The 19,895-nt window shown below is 45.7% G+C and overlaps 2 protein-coding genes across 2 annotated transcripts; both read left to right on the top strand.

The window, feature by feature from the left end:
• Positions 1–6,223: 6,223 nt before the first annotated feature.
• SLC6A16 (solute carrier family 6 member 16) lies at positions 6,224–17,023 on the top strand. The gene is made up of 11 exons (XM_066372566.1): positions 6,224–6,629; positions 7,027–7,184; positions 7,357–7,483; positions 7,671–7,846; positions 8,340–8,581; positions 10,896–11,082; positions 12,544–12,745; positions 12,864–13,023; positions 16,112–16,274; positions 16,482–16,753; positions 16,978–17,023. The coding sequence occupies exons 1-11, from the start codon at positions 6,224–6,226 to the stop codon at positions 17,021–17,023; spliced, it is 2,139 nt and encodes a 712-aa protein (XP_066228663.1).
• Positions 17,024–18,571: 1,548 nt separating this feature from the next.
• LOC136397402 (large ribosomal subunit protein uL23) lies at positions 18,572–19,066 on the top strand. Its single transcript, XM_066371909.1, has one exon. The coding sequence runs from the start codon at positions 18,581–18,583 to the stop codon at positions 19,049–19,051; it is 471 nt and encodes a 156-aa protein (XP_066228006.1). The 5' UTR covers positions 18,572–18,580; the 3' UTR covers positions 19,052–19,066.
• Positions 19,067–19,895: the final 829 nt, after the last annotated feature.

The following is a 19,895-nucleotide window of genomic DNA, read 5'->3' as shown; positions in this document are numbered from 1 at the left end:
CCAGCAACAGAAGACTAGTGGTAGTCTCTTCATTATTTTTGGCACTTTATTCTTCTAAATAAATTATAAAATCTTGTTAGCTTTCATGAAAAATTATGTTGAGATTTTGTTGGAATTGCATCAACTCTTTAAATCAATGTGAGGGAGAAATTCCATCTTTACAGTATTAAATATATCCATGAACATGGGATATTTTTGCATTATTTAGGTCTGTGTTAATGTTGTTTAGGTTTATTTCTTGATGCCATATAGTTTTTAGTTTTTGTTGCTATTGTTGGTGCCATCGTTATTTTTTATTTTTTTACAGAGACAGAGAGTCAGAGAGAGGGACAGACAGGGACAGACAACAAGGAATGGAGAGAGATGAGAAGCATCAATCATCAGTTTTTCGTTGCAACACCTTAGTTGTTGATTGATTGCTTTCTCATATGTGCCTTGACTGTGGGCCTTCAGCAGACTGAGTAACCCCTTGATCAAGCCAGTAACCTTGGGTCCAAGCTGGTGAGCTTTTGCTCAAACCAGATGAGCCCGTGCTCAAGCTGGCAACCTCGGGGTCTCAAACCTGGGTCCTCTGCATCCCAGTCTGACGCTTTATCCACTGCGCCACCCCTGGTCAGGTGGTACTATCGTTATTTTATAAAGATTTTATTTATTGAGCACTCATTCTCACAACTGAGTTGCCCACTCAGGCCTTCCTGAGTGTATTCCTGCATGGCCAGTAAACCCTTGCTTTGCTTGCTGAAAAAAAAAATACAGCCTGACCTGTGGTGGCGCAGTGGATAAAGTGTCGACCTGGTACGCTGAGGTTGCCGGTTCAAAACCCCAGGCTTGCCTGGTCAAGGCACATATGGGAGTTGGTGCTTCCTGCTCCTTCCCCCTTCTCTCTCTCCTCTCTCTCTAAAAGTGAATAAAAAAATATATATATATACACATATATATTTATATATATATATATATATATAAATTGATTGATTTTTAGAGAGAGGAAAGAGAGCCTGACCAATGGTGGTGCAGTGGCTACAACATTGACCTGGAATGCTGTAGTCTCAGGTTCCAAACCCCAAGGTCGCTGGCTTGAGCACAGGGTCACCAGCTTGAGGATAGGATCATCAACATGATCCCATAGTCGCTGGCTTGAGCCCAAAGGTCGCTGGTATGAAGCCCACGGTTGCTGGCTTGAGTAAGGGATCCCTAGCTTGGCTGGAGTCCCCAGTCAAGGCACATATGGGAAAGCAATCAATGAACAACTAAAGTACTGCAACTAAGAGTTGATGCTTCTTATCTCTCTCCCTTCCATTCTGTCTCTCTCTTGCTCGCTAGAAAAAAAACATTTTTGGACATGGTTTTTGGTGTACTTATGTGTGTATTTTTGTCAGATGATCATTTGGAAATGGGTCATAAAGTATGAAAATATTTTAAGTGTGTAGATATGTTCAGCTAAGTTTTCTGAAGTAGCTATAGCAAGCTATGTTCCTACCAACAGTATATGTGAGTTCCAGAAGTTCCCACACATGCCATCATTTGGTTTAATCAGTCTTTTTTATATTAGCTTATCTAGTGAGCATGTGGTTCTATCTCACTTTTGTTTCTCCTAGCATTTTATGAAGAAATGTATAAGTATATAGGAAAGTTGAAATATTTATGCAGTGACCATCCATATACTCATTGACCTAGATGTTATAATTAACATTTTACTATACATGATTTATTACCTATATCCTCTATTCTTATTGTGGTTTTATTTTACATTTTCTTGTTGACCAGTAGAATCGAATGTTGAGTACCTTTTCGTATGTTTACTGATCATTTGTATATCTTCTTTAATATTAGGCCTGTTCAAGCTTTCTGTTCACTGTCTTCCAATTTTAGCTTGTTTGCTTTTCCTTAATTATATGTAGGTATTTATTTTTTATAAAGTTTTTTTGGGGGGGAAAGTCCTTTTTTGGTTATATGCTTTGTTACTCTCCCATGGTTGCTCTAAGAAAAAAACAAACAAACTAAAACTTAGTGGCTTAAAACAACATGAATTTATTATCTTACATTTATGGAGGTCAGAAATCTGAAATCATTTCACTGGGTTAGAAAACAAGGTGTCAGCAGGCCTGCCTTTCTTCTGTTGGATGTGGGGAGGACCCATTTCCTGGCCTTCACCAGTTTCTAGGAACCGTCTGCATTCCTTGACTCATGGCCACCTTCTCTACAAACTTCATCACTCTTCAGCTTCTGCCATCCCATTTCCTTCTCTGATTCTGACTCTCCCTCCTCCCTCTTTCCTTTATAAACACCCTGTAATAGCCCTGGCCGGTTGGCTCAGTGGTAGAGCGTCGGCCTGGCGTGCAGGAGTCCTGTGTTCGATTTCCGGCCAGGGCACACAGGAGAAGCGCCCATCTGCTTCTCCACCCCTCCCCCTCTCCTTCCTCTCTGTCTCTCTCTTCTCCTCCTACAGCCAAGGCTCCATTGGAGCAAAGTTGGCCTGGGCGCTAAGCATGGCTCTGTGGCCTGTGCCTCAAGCGCTAGAATGGCTCCAGTTGCAACAGAGCTACGCCCCAGATGGTCAGAGCATCGCCCCCTGGTGGGCATGCCGGGTGGATCCCGGTCGGGCACATGCGGGAGTCTGTCTGACTGCCTTCCCGTTTCCAACTTCAGAAAAATACAAAAAAAAAAAAAAACACCCCAAAAAACACCCTGTAATTACACTGGGCTCATTCTAGAAAATCCAGGATAATCTCCCCATTTCAAGACTCATACTTAACCACATTGAAAAGTCACTTTTGCCATGTAAGGGAACATAGTCACAGATTCTGGGGATTGGGATGTGGACAGCTTGAAGGTGGGCATTATTCTGTCTACCATATGTTACAAGTATCTTCCATAGCTCTATGGCTTGTCTGTGCACTTAATTAATGGTAACTTTTCACTGACAGAGTATCTAGTTTTAATTTAGTCCAATATGTCAAGATTTTCCTTTAAGATTGGTGCTTTTTGTGTCCTATTTAAGAAACCTGTGTCTAACCCCAAGTCATGCAGATCTTCTCGTTTTTTTTATTTATTTTATTTTTTTGTATTTTTCTGAAGCTGGAAACGGGGAGAGACAGTCAGACTCCCGCATGCGCCCGACCAGGATCTACCTGGCATGCCCACCAGGGGGCGATGCTCTGCCCACCAGGGGGCGATGCTCTGCCCCTCCGGGGCATCGCTCTGTTGCGGCCAGAGCCACTCTAGCGCCTGGGGCAGAGGCCAAGGAGCCATCCCCAGCGCCCGGGCCATCTTTGCTCCAATGGAGCCTTGGCTGCGGGAGGGGAAGAGAGAGACAGAGAGGAGAGGGGGAGGGGTGGAGAAGCAGATGGGCGCTTCTCCTGTGTGCCCTGGCCGGGAATCGAACCCGGGACTTCTGTACGCCAGGCCGACGCTCTACCACTGAGCCAACCGGCCAGGGCCTCTTCTCATTTTTTTTAAATCTAGAAATGACATTGTTCTACCTTTCACATTTAGAACTATAAACTGCTATAAATAGATTTGGGGGGGGTATTTTTCTGAAGTTGGAAACAGGAAGGCAGTCAGACAGACTCCCGCATGTGCCCGACCGGGATCCACCCGGCAGGCCCACCAGGGGGTGATGCTCTGCCCATCTGGGGCGTTGCTCTGTTGCAACCAGAGCCATTCTAGCACCTGAGGCAGAGGCCATGGAGGCAGAGGCCATGGAGGCAGAGGCCATGGAGCCATCCTCAGTGCCCAGGCCAACTTTGCTCCAATGGAGCCTCGGCTGCAGGAGAGGAAGAGAGAGACAGAGAGGAAGGAGAGGGGGAGGGGTGGAGAAGCAAATGGGCGCTTCTCCTGTGTGCCCTGGCGGGAAATCGAACCCGGGACTCCTGCATGCCAGGCCGACGCTCTACCACTGAGCCAACTGGCCAGGGCTAAATAGATTTCTTTTATTATTCATCAAGAGGAGAGGAGGCAGGCACTCCTGCATGCGCCCCAACCTGCATTGACCCAGCAATCCCACTAGGGGGCAATGCTGTGCCCATCTGGGGCAGTGCTCTGTTGTGCAGCAACCTACTCTTCTTAATGCCTGAGGTGGAGGCCATGGAGCCATGCTTGGTGCCTGGGGGCAACTTGCTCCAATTGAGCCATTGCTGCAGGAGGGGAAGAGAGGTAGAGAGAGAGAGAGAGAGAGAGAGAGAGAGAGAGAGAGAGAAAGAAAGAAAGAAAGAAAGAAAGAAAGAAAGAAAGAAAGAAAGAAAGAAAGAAAGAAAGAAAGAAAGAAATGAGAGGAGGAGGGGTGGAGAAGCAGATGGACACTTTTCTTGTGTGCCATGATTGGGAATTGAACCTGGGACATCCACATGGTGGGCCAACACTCTACCACTGAGCAAACCAGCCAGGGCTAGATTTTTGTTTAAGCTGTGACATCAGGGAGGCCAAGGTTCATTTATTTCTATATACCGTGTTTCCCCCAAAATAAGACAGTGTCTTATATTAATTTTTGCTCCTCAAGATGTGCTAGGTCTTATTTTCAGGGGATGTCTTATTTTTCCATGAACAAGAATTCACATTTATTGTTGAACAAAAAAATCAACATTTATTAATATACTGTAGTCATGTCATCACAAACATCAGCATAACCAGCTAAACTCTGAATTCCATCAAGAATTTCTTGTGACTCTTATTTCCATGTACAACAATCTACCAGTTTCCTCCAAAATAAGACAGTGTCTTATATTAATTTTTGCTCCTAAAGATACACTAGGTCTTATTTTAAGGGGAGGCCTTATATTTCTAAGCTTGAGAAAAATCGCACTAGGTCTTATTTTCAGGGCATGTCTTATTTTTGTGGAAACAGGATAGATATCCAATTGCCCTAACAAGTGCTAGTCATTTATTGAGAATGTCCTTTCTCTATTGCTTTGCAGTGCCACCTTTGTTGTAAATCAAGTCTCCATCTATTCATGAATATGTTTCTACTCTCCCAGTGGTATTCAAAGAAAGTTCTGTGATAATACAAATGTTCTATTTCTGTCCTTCCAATATTGTAGCCATGTGTCTGCTGAGCACTTACTATGTGGCTAGCGTGCCTGAGGAACCAAAACGTCAACATTATTTAATTTTAATTAACTTAAATTTAAATAGGCCTTGGCTGGTTGGCTCAGCAATAGAGCGTCAGCCCAGAGTGTGGAAGTCCAGGTTCGAATCCCAGTCAGGGTACACAGAAGTGACCATCTGCTTCTCCATCCCTCGCCCTCCCCCCTCTCTCTTCCCCTCCTGCAGCCATGGCTCAAATGGTTCAAGCAAGTTGGCCCTGGGCACTGAGGATGGCTCCATAGCCTCGCCTCAGGTGCTAAAATAGCTCAGTTGCCAGGCAACGGGGCAGCGGCCCCAGATGGGCAGAGCATCCCCCAGTAGGGGGCTTGCTGGGTGGATCCTGGCTGGGGTGCATGCAGGAGTCTGTCTCTCTGCCTCCCCACTTCTCACTTAATATAAATGAATGAATGAATGAATGAATGAATGAATGAATGAATGTAAATAGCTGTATATAGCTTCTGGCTACCATATTGGCCAGTGCAGCATATTACCTCATCGAGCTAGTTGTGCCATAGATGCCTGGGCCAATCCCATACTCTTAATTATTGTAGCATCATAATTAATCTTTATATTTTGTTCTTCTCCACTGAGTTTGTCTTAACCATTCTAGGCCTTTTGGCTTTCATGTACATTTTGAGGCCACTTGTCAATTTTTACAAAATATCCTGCTGTGGTTTCAAATAGGAATTGCACTGAATCTATATATCAAACTGAGGGAAATTGACATTGTTATACTATTGAGACTTTCGCCCTTTATTTATTTAGGTCTTTATTTCTTCTCAATAATGTGTTATAGTTTATGTGTGTTTGTGTGTAAAGGTCTTGCTCACCTTTTGTTAAAATTATTCCTAGGCATTATATGCCTTTTGGTATTATTGTCGAAGGTTTTACTTTTCAATTATTATTTTCTAGAGGCATACTCTTGGTATCTCTTCCAGGGTGGAGACTCCATGTTCTTATCTACATAAGGATAAAAGGGTTGGAGAGGCCTCAGAGGTTCTTGTAAGATTAATATCATCTTCCCTTAGTTCATACAGCTGAAGTCTCAAGTTCTTGATGTCCTTAAGGTCGAGAAGGAAGGAGGCCTCATCCCCGCAGAAGCAAGAACTAGAGCCCACCCAGGATGATGACTGTTAGTGAAAACATGGAGGTCCAGGATGAGAGTTCCCAGATGTCTAAATCGTCAGATTCCAAATCCGTGACTGCTACTCCCTCATCTTCCCAGATTGCAAAGCCTGAGTTTTTGTCTACTGATGAGACTCCCCAGAAGTCTAGATCTTCAGATTCCAGTTTGGTGTTTGTTAATACCTCATCTTCCCAGGACATAGAGGCTGAGTTGTGGCCTTTTGAGGAATTCAATGGGGAGAATGATAATTTAGACTCCCTCTCAAGTATTTTGCCAGATAAAGATAAGGATCCAAAGGATCAAGCCTCCATTGACCGACCATCCTGGGCCAATAAAACTGAGTACCTCCTTGCCCAGGTGGGCTTCTCTGTGGGGCTGAGCACCATCTGGCGCTTTCCTTACCTGTGTTTTAACAACGGAGGTGGTAAGCCTGGGGATCAGGAATCTTGGACCCATGAAGGGGTGAGGAGCCAGAGGCTTGTCCTGGCTACTCCAGGGTCTCTGAAATATGAGGGATCCTGAATGGGGCAGGAGCCAAGTATGTGAACACTTAGGACCTTTGGGAAGGTGGGAGCAGGATATCTAAATACGTGGATTCATAAAAATGGTGGGACTGGAGGTCTGAGTCAGCAGCAGCAGTAGAAGCTAGGTATCTGGGTCTTCTAGGAACTGGGCCAGGGATGTGGAAATAGTTGAAACTTGATGCCTGTGGCCCTGAGGGAGGTCACTGGTAGGGAGTTTATTTTCCTGGATTCCAGAAAAAGTCCAGGCACTAAAAAAATCAGATGGTTCTCAGAGCCCCTCCTGAATCCTCTACGCAGGGAGTTTTCTCATCATCTACATCTTCTTGCTGTTCTTGGTCGGGGTTCCTCTCCTCTTGCTGGAGATGGCAGCTGGTCAGAGGATGCGTCAGGGCAGTATTGTTGTGTGGAAGGCTATCAGCCCCTGGATTGGCGGATTGGGGTATACCAGCATCATGGTGAGGAGCCCTGGGCTGCCCACCCCCACCCCAACCCGTCCTGGAATGGGTCCCGATTTCACTTCCGTGGGTCACGTCCCTTCAGTTCCCCAGTCCTCTGTCAATATCCGCACACCCCCTTGTGCTGGCCTGCCTTTCTTCCCCTGCCTCCAGAATTCTTCGTGGCCCCTAGGTGTGCTTCATCGTGGGCTTGTACTACAGTGTGCTCATGGCTTGGAGCCTCTTCTATTTGGTTCAGTCTTTCCAGTTCCCACTGCCTTGGGCATTGTGCCCCTTACTGAAGAACTCCAGTGATTTTGGTGAGAAGAAAGGGAAGAAAAGGGCAAGGTGGAGGGCTGAGAAAAGGATAGGGGAAGGAAGGAAGAGGATCATTGAGAGAACAGGGATGAGCAGGAAGATGATGAAAGGGGATTGGAAGGAGGAGGTGGAGGGGAAGGGGGGGAGGCACCTGGTCTTGCAGTTTCCTCCATGGCCAGTTCACCTCAGATCCTGAATGTGAGCAGACAACATCCACCGTGTACTTCTGGTACCGGCAAGTATTGAAGGTCACAGATGAAATTGAGATAGGTGGACTGCCGCTCATGCATCTCAGTATCTCTCTCCTTGTGATCTGGTTCCTCATCTGTATCTCTATGATCAAAGGGCTCAAGTCCACCGGAAAGGTGAGCTACCCTCAAACCTACTGATCTGATGGACTCCCTTCTACCTGAGACCCCCTAACATTCTCCCAACGTGATGCCTGTAGGTCTCCAACTTCTCACTCCTCCTAATCTGACCCCTGATTCCCAACAGATTTTTATTTTACTATGCCCGTTTTTGCCTTTGCTGAACTCTCCTTCTGAATCCTATTCCTACCCAGATGCTGTATGTCTTAGTAGTCCTTCCCTACATCATCCTTCCCGTTGTCCTTATCCGGAGTCTCATGCTGAAAGGAGCCGCATTTGGTATCAGTACTTTTTTGGCTGTCAAGGTGAGGTGTCCCCTACCCTTTAATCCTTTTATCCCAACGGGGGTGTCCGGGACAATACAGTTGTCAGTCTGACTGAGGCCCCCCCTAGTTCCCCCTTTTACTCCCTTCTCCTCATCTTCCGTCTCTATCCCGGCATGCCTCTCCCCACTTTCGGCCGCAGTCAGCACAGCCCTCCTCCTCCGCAGGTGTCATCTCTGTACTCTGTGGAAGTGTGGCGCCGGACAGGGAACCAGCTCTTTCTGTCCATGGGCTCCGGCTTCGGCAGCTTCACTGCAATCAGCTCATATGTCACTCGGTCCAACAACTGCATCTTGGATGCCTTTTCCGTGGCTCTTGTCAACCTGGTTACCTCAGTGACTGTCACGGTGTTTGTATTTGCCATAATGGGCCACCTGGCCACACAGAACAATGAATCATGTTACCAGAAGTGAGCCCAACCTTTCATATGGAGATCTTCACAAAGACCAAAGTTTTAGAAATAGCTCATTCAACTCCTGCCTAGGCCCCCATCCCTCAGGGATGTTGGCTCAGTAAATATGGGTCCCTCAAATTGGAGCATCCTAAACCTTAGAAACACTTGAATCTCTTTCTCTCTGTAAGAGCTACTTTTCTAAACTAGGAAAGCACCAAACTTGGAGGTTTTAAAGGTGTGTTTGTCCCATTAACTGGAGACTGCCATGGAAAGATTCAGGGATACCTTCAGCTGAACCATTAGACCAAAAAAGGGCCCACAGCACCCGAGCACCCATTTCCTATTTTCTTCTCCTGTGGCATTCATTTAAAAAATACTTACCACTTCTCTCTCTCTCTGTCTCTCCTCTCTCTCTCTCTGTCTCTCCCTCTCCTCTCTAAAATGAATAAATAAAAAATTAAAAAATTAAAATAAAAAATACTTACCAGACATTTATTTATAAAGCATCTCTTATCTGCCTGACCAGAGGTGGTGCAGATAGACCATTGACCTGGGACAATGAGATCCCTGGTTTGAAACCCCGAGGTTGCCAGCTTAAGTGCAGGCTCACCAGCTTGAGTGCAGGGTTGCTGGCTTGAGCGTGGGATCATAGACATGACCCCATGGTCACAGGCTGGAACCCAAAGGTCGCTGGCTTGAGCAAGGGGTCACCGGCTCTGCTTGAGCTCCCCAGTCAATGCACGTTTGACAAAGAATCAATGAACAACTAAGGGGCCGCAACTAAGAGTTGATACTTCTCATCTCTCTTCCTTCCTGTCTCTTTCTCTCTCTCTAAAACAAACAAACAAAAAAACAACAAAAAACATATCTCCTATCTATCACCTCTGTGTTGAGTTCTGGAAACACAGCCAATGGTGAATCAGTCTATCATCCCTGCCCTCAGGAAAGTCACAGTCTTTAGAAGAAATGAACAGATAATCACAAACTGGATGGTAACTGCTATTGGATGACAGGAGACACAGAGGAGGGAGCTTCTAACTTCCTGGGGCAGTCAGAGAATTCCCAGTGGAGGCAGCTCTGAGCTGAGTTTGTCTCCTGAATAACCAGTGCTAGTATTCTTTCAACTATTTTCCGTTCATAGACCTATATATAAAAATATACCACTTTTTAAAAAATTGGGTCATATTATGCTACTTTCTGAAAGTAGTTGATTCAGCCTTATAAAAATAGATCTTGCTCAGCTTTCCGTGGCAGTAAATAGAGTGCAGTGAGCTAAGGAAGGATTTGCAGGAATTTTCCATACAGAATGGGTGCGAGGGTGGAACTGGGGTAGACTGAGTGGGGGCAGAGTAGGGTAGTTTTAGGCAGAGAGAACACCACGTATCAAAGATACTGAGACAACAGACAGTGTGGCAAGTTGAGGGTTTAACAGTTGAGTGTGGTTGAAGTGTAAAATGTGAAGACACTGGTGAGTTAAGAGGTCGGAGGGGCTAGCAGGTCAAGAAAGCCGAGTAGCTTTAAGGTTATCCTGATTTTGTCCAGGACATAAGGGTTCTAAAACCCTCAGTGATACTGCAGGATAGACCCTTCCAGGGGTCCCCTTAGGTCAGAAATTCTCTGGTCGCACAAAGACACCTTTGTGATTGTGGAAGTAATTCGGCTGTGTACACTAGGGTTCTCAAGACCTCAGCACAGGCTTTACTTTTTTTAAAATTGATTTTAGAGAGAAATGGGGAAAGACAGAAACATTGATCTCTTCCTGTATGTGCTCTGACCAGGGATCAAACCCACAACCTCTGCGTTTTGGGACGATGCTCTAACTCAGTGGTCCCCAACCCCCAGGCCGCGGACCGGTACCCATCCGTGGGCCATTTGGTACCGGTCTGCAGAGAAAGAATAAATAACTTACATTATTTCCATTTCATTTATATTTAAGTCTGAACAATGTTTTATTTTTTTTAAATGACCAGATTCCCTCTGTTACATCTGTCTAAGACTCATTCTTGACACTTGTCTTGTAAGTTCGACAATTATATTTAAAAATACCACAGTTTTTACACTGGTTGCATAATTTTATTTTGTGCATTTATCCGTCCCACCCTAAAGGCCGATCCATGAAAATATTTTCTGACATTAAACCGGTCCATGGCCCAAAAAAGGTTGGAGACCACTGCTCTAACCAACTCAACTATCTGGTCAGGGCAGCACAGGCATTTCTTTCAACCAGATAGGAAACTAAGCTAGTGATTTCTCTTCCCATCTAGAATATGAGAGGAGAAGCTATCTTAAAGGCCCAAATGTTTTTATATGCTTCTACCCCTGTCCCCAGGAACGCTGAGAGAGTGACGGATCTGGTAAAGAGCGGCGTGCTGCCTCCTGAGCTCCAGATCCCAAAATATGTGTATCAGGATATGAACTACATGTTCTCCATATGGTTTGGCAACCTCCCTGAACAAGCCAAAAGAATTATCCTACCCTATCTGTCCAAATGTGAATTATCTGGGCAATTGAAGAAGGTAGGTAAGGGTTGGGGATGGGGCCCTAGAGTTCCCCTCCAATCCCCCAGTGCACTAGAAAATTCAGCTCTCCTTAGGTGTCTGTAGAATTCAGAAAGGCAATTCTCAGCAGCTTGGATAACCAAGATAAGGTTTAGTCTCCCCTTTTAAAAAAAAAAAAAAAAAATCATTATTTATTTATTTGTTTGTTTATTTTGGGGAGGGGACAGAGGCAGAGAGAGTCAGAGAGAGGGACAGATAGGGACAGACAGACAGGAAGGGAGAGAGATGAGAAGCATCAATTCTTTGTTGCGGCAACCTTAGTTGTTCATTGATTGCTTTCTCATATCTGCCTTGACTGGGGGGCTCCAGCAAACTGAGTGACCCTTTGCTCGAGCCAGCGACCTTGGGCTCAAGCTGGTGAGCTTTTGCTCAAACCAGGAGAGCCCACGCTTAAGCTGGCGACCTCGGGGTCTCAAACCTGGGTCCTCCGTGTCCCAGTATGATACTCTATCCACTGTGCCACCGCCTAGTCAGGCATGGGTTTAGTCTTTAAAAATTTTTTTTAAATTTATTCATTCATTTTAGAGAAGGGAGAGAGAGAGAAAGAGAGAGAGAAGGGGGGAGGAGCAGGAAGTATTAACTCCCATATGTGCCTTGACCAGGTAAGCACAGGGTTTTGAACCAGCGACCTAAGCATTTCCTGTCAACGCTTTATCCACTGCACCACCACAGGTCAAGACACCCCCCCCCCTTATTTTTAAGTGAGAGGAGGGGAGATATAGAGACAGACTCCCACATGCGCCCTGACTGGGATCCATCTGGTGACCCCCATCTGGGGTGGATGCTCTGCCCATCTGAGGCCATGCTCGCAACTGAACTATGTTTATTGCCTGAGGAAGGGGCTTCAGAGACATCCTCAGCACCTGGGACCAATGCACTTGAATCAATATTGCGAGCCATGGCTGTGGGAGCAGAAGAGGAGTAAGGGGAGAAGCAGATGGTCGCTTCTCCTATGTGCCCTGACCAGGAATTGAACCTAGGACTCCCACATGTGGGACTGATGCTCTACCACTGAGCCAACCATCCAGGACCTAGTCTCCTTTTTTTTAAATTTTTAATTTATTCATTTTAGAGAGGAGAGACAGAGAGAGAGAAGGGGGGAGGAGCTGGAAGCATCAACTCCCATATGTGCCTTGACCAGGCAAGCCAGGGTTTCGAACCGGCGACCTCAGCATAGTCTCCTTTTTTGATGAAACAGTTATAGCTTCTGCAGCTTCAAGGACTAGGGTTCATAGATGCCTGTTCAGCCCAACCCAAAAGAGCTGTTGTAAGAAGTCCTCATGCCTCAAAGGCAGAGAGAGGCATGTAAAATGTCCATTAACAGTGCTACAGAGAATTTCCTAGGGGAGGGAACAGGAATTGAGTTAGGACTCTCTGGACCGAGCTCGGAGCCCTTACCATCCCTCCCTTCACTTACAGGTTATGGAGGGTCCAGGTGTGGCCATTGTGGCATTTACTGACATCATCTCAGTGTTTTCTGGATCCACCTTCTGGGCCATCATGATCTTTTTGTTTCTGGTGACCCTGGGGCTGAGCACCATGCTGGGGGTCATGCAGGGCATCCTCACTCCTCTTCGGGACACGTTCTCTCCCTTTAGGAAACATATGAAGCTGCTCACAGGTACTCTGACCTATGACCCCACTCCCACCTAAGGCCATTGTTTAGCTTAACCCCAGTGGGGCTCATATAGCTGGCTTGAATTCTGACCTTGATCCAAGTCTTATTTTCTTTTCTCCAGTGGGTGTCTGTGTGTCTATGTTCCTGGGCAGCCTCGTTTTTGTTAGTCCTTCAGGCAGCTACTACGTGAACCTGCTGGATGATTACTGGGCATCTCTGCCCCTCTTCTTCATTCTCATCATGGAGAACGTGGCCATAGCTTGGATCTACGGGGCCAGGAGGTGAGGTCCCAAGCCTAGGATCTCCTTCCAAGCCTGAAAACAGCTAGGGTACCTAAGGAGCGTTGGCCCCTCTTGCTCTCACCAGTCAGTCTCGGATCCCAGGGCTGTGGACAGCTCCATGAGAAGGAGAAAGACATGGGCTGGTTTCTTTTTTTTTAAATTATTTATTTATTTATTTATTTATTTATTTTACAGAGACAGAGAGAGAGTCAGAGAGAGGGAGAGACAGGGACAGGCAGACAGGAATAGAGAGATGAGAAGCATCAATTATTAGTTCTTTCGTTGCGACACCTTAGTTGTTCATTGATTGCTTTCTCATATGTGCCTTGACCATGGGCCTTCAGCAGACCGAGCAACCCATTGCTTGAGCCAGCGACCTTGGGTCCAAGCTGGTGAGCTTTGCTCAAACCAGACAAGCCCACGCTCAAGCTGGTGGCCTCGGGGTCTCGAACCTGGGTCCTTCCGCATCCTTGTCCGATGCTCTACCCACTGCGCTACCGCCTGGTCAGGCTGGGCTGGTTTCTGAAGAAAACAGATGTAAAATGGTAAAGTGGTGAAAAGTCTCTATCAAGGCCTAGGAGCTCCCGAGCCCTACTTTAACCAGGGTAGCCTGACATCTGAAACTTGTACTCCCTTGTTTCTCAAAGTGGACCAGTAGCACTGGCAGTGACTGGAAACGTATTAGAAATGCAGGAAAAGAAAGAAATGCAGACCTTCAGGCTCCACCCCAGACCTTTGAATCTGTAGCTGTATTTTAACAGAAACGCTAAGAGATTTGTATACACACTAATATTTGAGAAGCACTGTTGTAACCCAAGGGTGGTGGCATTTCCAGGTGATAGTGGTTCCTGGCATCAGTTTGCTCATTCTTATATTATCTCAAATATTTCTTAGGGCCTCCCTTGTGCCAAGTAGGCCTTGTGGTGAGTGCTGGGGATACTGGGATAAAGCATAGTTAGTGTCTCCTCTCAGAGCCCAAAGAGGTGGGCACTCAGAATCCAGATCCTCAGGCTGGGAGGTCAGCCTATGAGAGAGGCAGCAAAGGGCATTGTAGAGACACAAATGGTTAGCTAAAGGAGCCTGCAGAGTTGGGCAAGGAGGGGACGCCTAAACAGAATCTAGACAGAAGACGGGGAGTTTATCAAGGGAAAGAAAAAAGCATTCTAGGCAGAAGGAGCCTGCCTTGCACATGTAATGGGTTTAAGAAGGTATCCCAAGGAAAGCTGGATATATGGGCTTGAAGAAACTATATTTAGGAACTTGGTTTTCATCCTAAAGGTGAAGGGGATAGAAACATTTTTTAAAAAGCCTGGGGCTGCACCTGACCAAGCAGTGGCGCAGTGGCTAGAGCGTCGGACTGGGATGTGGAAGACCCAGGTTCGAGACCTCGAGGTCACCAGCTTGAGCACAGGCTCATCTGGTTTGAGCAAAAATTCACCAGCTTGGACCCAAGGTCGCTGGCTCAAGCAAGGGGTTACTTGGTCTGCTGAAGGCCCACGGCCAAGGCACATATGAGAAAGCAACCAATGAACAACTAAGGTGTCGCAATGCACAACAAAAAACTGATGATTGATGCTTCTCATCTCTCCGTTCCTGTCTTTCCCTCACTCTGACTCTCTCTCTGCCTCTGAAAAAAAAAAAAAAAAGCCTGGGGCTGGGACAGAAATTAGCCTGGAAAGGGATGAATTAGCAGTGATTTTCAACCATTTTCATCTCATGGCACACATAAACTAATTATTAAAATTCTGCTGCCTACCAAAAAACACATTATACTTTTTGCCAATCTGATAATAAAAAGGTTTGATTTTCGTTCATTTACATCGGACACCTATTGTTGTGTAGGCCCTTGTCATATTTTTTTTAAGTGAGAGGAAGGGAGATAGGGAGACTCCTGCATGTTCCCCTACCGGGATCCACTTGGCAACCCTGTCTGAGGGTGATGCTCGAATCAACTGAGCAAATTTTAGTGCTTGAGGCCAATACCTGGCTGGGGCCAACCCAATCGAGCCACTGGCTGTAGAAGAGGGAGAGGGAGGGGTAGAGAAGCAGATGGTGTCTTCTTCTCTTTTGTACCCTGACCAGGAATTGAACCCAGGATGTCCATATGCCAGGCCAACGCTCTATCCACTGATCCACCAGCTAGGGCCCCTCTGTCACTTTTGTTTTTTAATTTTTCTGAGGTTGGAAATGGGGAGGCAGTCAGACAGACTCCCGCATGCGCCTGACCGGGATCCACCTGGCACGCCCACCAGGGGGCGATGCTCTGCCCATCTGGGGCGTCACTCTGCCGCAATCAGAGCCATTCTAGTGCCTGAGGCAGAGGCCACAGAGCCATCCTCAGCACCCGGACCAACTTTGCTCCAATGGAGCCTTGGCTGCAGGAAGGGAAGAGAGAGACAGAGAGGAAAGAGAGGGGGAGGGGTGGAGAAGCAGATGGGCGCTTCTCCTGTGTGCCCTGGCCAGGAATTGAACCCGGGACTCCTGCACGCCAGGCCGATGCTCTGCCACTGAGCCAACCGGCCAGGGCCCCCTCTGTCACTTTTTAAATTTGACAATCTAAGGGAAAAGAGGTCAGTACCCCTGATTAAATAGTCAGGCATTGCATGTTTCAAAAATTCTTCCAGGCCCTGGCTCAGTGGATAGAGTGTCAGCCCAGCCTGTGGACATCCCAAATTCAATACCTGGTCAGGGCACAAATGAGAAGCGACCATCTACTTCTCTTCTCCCTTTCCCCCTTCTCTCTCTTTTTCCTTCTCACAGTGGCTCTATTGGTTTGAGAGTTGGCCCCAGGCACTGAGGATAGCTCGGCTGATTCAAGCATCGGCCCCAGATGGGGTTGCTGGGTGGATCCCGGTTGGGGCACATGTGGGAGTCTGTTTATCTCCTCTCCTCTCACTCAAAAAAAAAAAATTTAGTGAGCACACTGGTTGAAAATGGTTAGATTAGACAAGAAGACTGGTTTGGAGGTGAACAGAAAGGTCTAGGATAGTAAAGGGCCCTCTCCTAGGCTAGGTTTGGACTGATCCCTCCCTCAAGGCTGGGTAAGGCCTGAATGGCCCTTCCAAAGCCTTATGACCCTTGCTCCCAGGTTCCTTGCAGACCTGACTGTCATAATGGAGCGTCCAGTCTCCTCCAGCTTTCGTTGGCTGTGGTGCTTTGTGTGTCCGACTGTGCTGCTGGTCCTGTTAATATGCACCGTGATTCATCTGTATATGAATACCATCACCTACTGGGCCTGGGACTCAACTATTGTGAGCCTCCTTCCGCAGACCCCAGATCCCAGAGCCCACAGGGGAGACTTTTCACTTCACTCTTGCCTCTGGGACTCAGTCATCTTATTGCCTGATTCCTTGGGGATTCAGTTATCTAGTTTCTTGCTTTGGTTCATCTCCTATCCTCATCTGCATCCCACTTCAGAAAACCGGGGCATTCTAAACTTTCCTCCCCTTTCTTCACAGTCAAAGGAAATGCTCCAAGATTACCCATCCTGGACTAAAGTCTTGCTTGTAGTCCTCATTGTTATTACCATCTTGCCCACCCCTGCCTACTTCCTGTACATCGTCTTCAAGATAGCTTTCCCAGTCTCCAGGATCCACAGCAGGGCTCTACTTGTCTTTAAACCTGAAAATAAAGGGAAACGGAAGTCACTGAAGATCCATCCACAGCTTTCCGGGGGTCAAAGCCAAAAGGAGAGGAATATAAATAAACAGAGGAAAAACCTTTTTGCCAGGTAATTCCTCTTGGAAATAAAGACTTTGCTCATTTGTTTTAACATCACTGGTTTTTCAGAGTAGAATTCCCTGGATGGCAAGTTGACATTAAAAGAGGTAAATGCAGCAACTGCTAATGTAACTGGACCCAAAGATCTCTTGTTTTTCTGGATTGGGGAAGTTTTTCTGGCTGATGAAGGTTAATGTGGTCATTCCTCACATCTCCCACATGTTCCCTCACCAGACTAGTGTTCTTTGACTTCCGGTATTTGGCTGATGGTGACTGCTGACACTGCTTTTCCTGGCCTACCTTCCTCTTGAAGTTGGTCTTTGTAAGGTCTGATCTCTATGAAGCCAGGGCAAAAATGGTGGCGGTAAATAAAGTCAGTTCAATGAAAATTGACTTTTGCCATAAAAAAAGTGTCCAACTCCCAGTCTTGCCTTCCCTCAACACTGTTAAATGTAAATGCTGGAATCCCTGATCCTCTCTGCCTGGTGCCTCTTGCAAGTAAACTAGACCAGATTGGGACAATTTGCTCAGAAATAGTGGATTCACTGATTATGGCAAAGTGGTTAAATATCTGGTGACCTCCTCACATATCTCTTAAATACTTGGAATAGTTAATTACTTCATGAAGTCTACCAAGGGGCTTAAAGCTTGACACAATGTCATATATTTTTACTCAGGTGGCTCGGAGCCTAAGGAGGGTTATGTGGCAAGGATTGCTGGGGATAGCAGAGGTTGACTGCACAGATCGAAGAAGACCCGGGAGGACTTCATTTTGGCAATGTGACAGTAACATAAGACAAATAAAACACACTGTAGTATAAGACACCTAAAATATAAAATCAAATATTTTTTAACAATCCTCTTAAAATGCATGAATGAGCTTAAAATAAATTAAGGGAAATCTTTAAGAGGCCAAAAATTAAGCCTAAGCTTGAATTCAGATAGATAAGCAAATGTTAAAGCTAGCAACTGCTTTGAGGCAACTGCCACTCTCTAGGACCTTGGGAGAGTTTGGTTTTCAAGGTGGTGGAAGACGGAGCCTTGGATCCACGAGAGAAAAGGAAATCCCATACATAGAAAGTTGAAGGGCTATAACCTCCATGAAAGAGTTAGATAGGTCCTGTCTCTGATAGGAGAGAAATAGTGTCTTTATTGAAAATTTGTAACCCCAGACCCTCTCTCGTGTAGGATTTTAGTTCAAATTTACATAAACTGCATAGTCTGAAAAACCCAAATGGAGATTAATATAAAAGGTGCTTGCACCCTGGCTGGATAGTTTAGCTGATTGGGGCATCATCCTGAAAAGCAGAGGTTGCCGCTTCAAACCCTGATCAGGGCACTTACGGGAATCTTTCTCTCTCCCGTTTCCTCTCATTAAACTCAATAAAAAAATTTTAAAATTTAAAAAATGGTTGCTTGGTCAATAGCACCCTGCCCCCAGAAGCTATCAAAAATACAAATAATCTCTGGGGGAACCCAACCTCTACCCAGGCCTTATAGAATTTCCTCAGCTAAACTTTCAATGAATATGAAGTCATAAAACACACAGAATTATCAGGTACATAATATAAAATAAATATGCTTAATATAAAGACAGAAAGAGGGAGTTGAAATTAAGAGTAAGGAAGAAGAGATTCTCAGAAATGATCATAGTATTTGAAAAAGAACCAAAAAGAACTTTTAGAAAAGAAAAAAAAATCATTAAGATAAAAACATCAATGGATGGGTTAATCAACTAGAAAACTAGGAAAAGAGACAAATCTGAAGAAATTACCAATAAGAAGCCCAGAGAAACCATGGTATTGAAATGAGATTAAGACATAGGCTCTTCACGAAGATGGCGCCGAAAGCGAAGAAGGAAGCCCCAGCCCCTCCCAAAGCTGAAGCCAAAGCAAAGGCTTTGAAGGCAAAGAAAGCAGTACTGAAAGGAGTCCAAAGCCACAAAAAAAAGAAGATCCGCACGTCACCCACCTTCCGACGGCCGAAGACACTGCGGCTCCGAAGGCAGCCTAAATACCCTCGGAAGAGTGCCCCCAGGAGAAACAAGCTTGACCACTATGCCATCATCAAGTTCCCCCTGACGACTGAATCAGCCATGAAGAAGATAGAAGACAACAATACACTTGTGTTCATTGTGGATGTCAAGGCCAACAAACACCAGATCAAACAGGCTGTGAAGAAGCTCTATGACATTGACGTGGCCAAGGTCAACACCCTGATCAGGCCTGATGGAGAGAAGAAGGCATATGTTCGACTGGCTCCTGACTACGATGCTTTGGATGTTGCCAACAAAATTGGGATCATCTAAGCTGAGTCCAGCTGGCTAATTCTAAATATAAAGATTTTACACTATAAAAAAAAAAAAAAAAAAAAAAAAAAGACATAGGAAAGGCCTGACCAGGTGGTGGCATAGTAGATTGAACGGTGGACTGGGACACAGAAGACCCAGATTTGAAACCCTGAGGTCACTGGCTTGATTGCGGGCTCATCTGGCTTGAACGCAGGCTCACCAGCTTGAGCACAGGGTCACTGGCTTGAGCACAGGATTATAGACATGACCCCATGGCCGCTGGCTTGAGCAAGGGATCACTCACTCAGCTATAACCGCCCTCCCACCCAGTCAAGGCACATATGAGAAAGTAAACAATGAACTCAGGTGCTACAACGAAGAATTGATGCTTCTCATCTCTCTCCCTTCCTGTCTGTTTGTCCCTATCTGTCCCTCTCTCTGTCTCTGTCACACAAAAAAAGAAAGAAAGAAAGAAAAAAGAGACATGAAGGATAGTGGGAGAAAGTCCAACACATAAATGTAATAGGAGTTCCACCAGAAAGATCACTGGAAGAATAGAGGTGAGGCATTATGCAAACAGAAAAAAGGTGAACATTTTCTAAATACAAAGAAACAATAACAATGCTTAATTTGTAAAGTTAAAAAACTGAAATAGAACTAAAATATTGGACAACAATAACACATAAGTTAGCAATACAGTATTCACATCAACAAGATGATAACATAATATTGAACTTTAGGCCCTGGTCACATAGCTAGCTCAGTTGGTTAGAGCATCGTCCTGATACACCAAGGTCGTGGGTTTGCTCCCTGTTCAGGGCACATACAAGAATCAACCAATGAATGGCCTTGGCTGGTTACC

This window comes from Saccopteryx leptura, chromosome 3 (assembly GCF_036850995.1).
Source record: "Saccopteryx leptura isolate mSacLep1 chromosome 3, mSacLep1_pri_phased_curated, whole genome shotgun sequence".
Lineage (NCBI taxonomy): Eukaryota > Metazoa > Chordata > Mammalia > Chiroptera > Emballonuridae > Saccopteryx > Saccopteryx leptura.
This window is presented reverse-complemented; position numbering and strand designations above follow the sequence as displayed.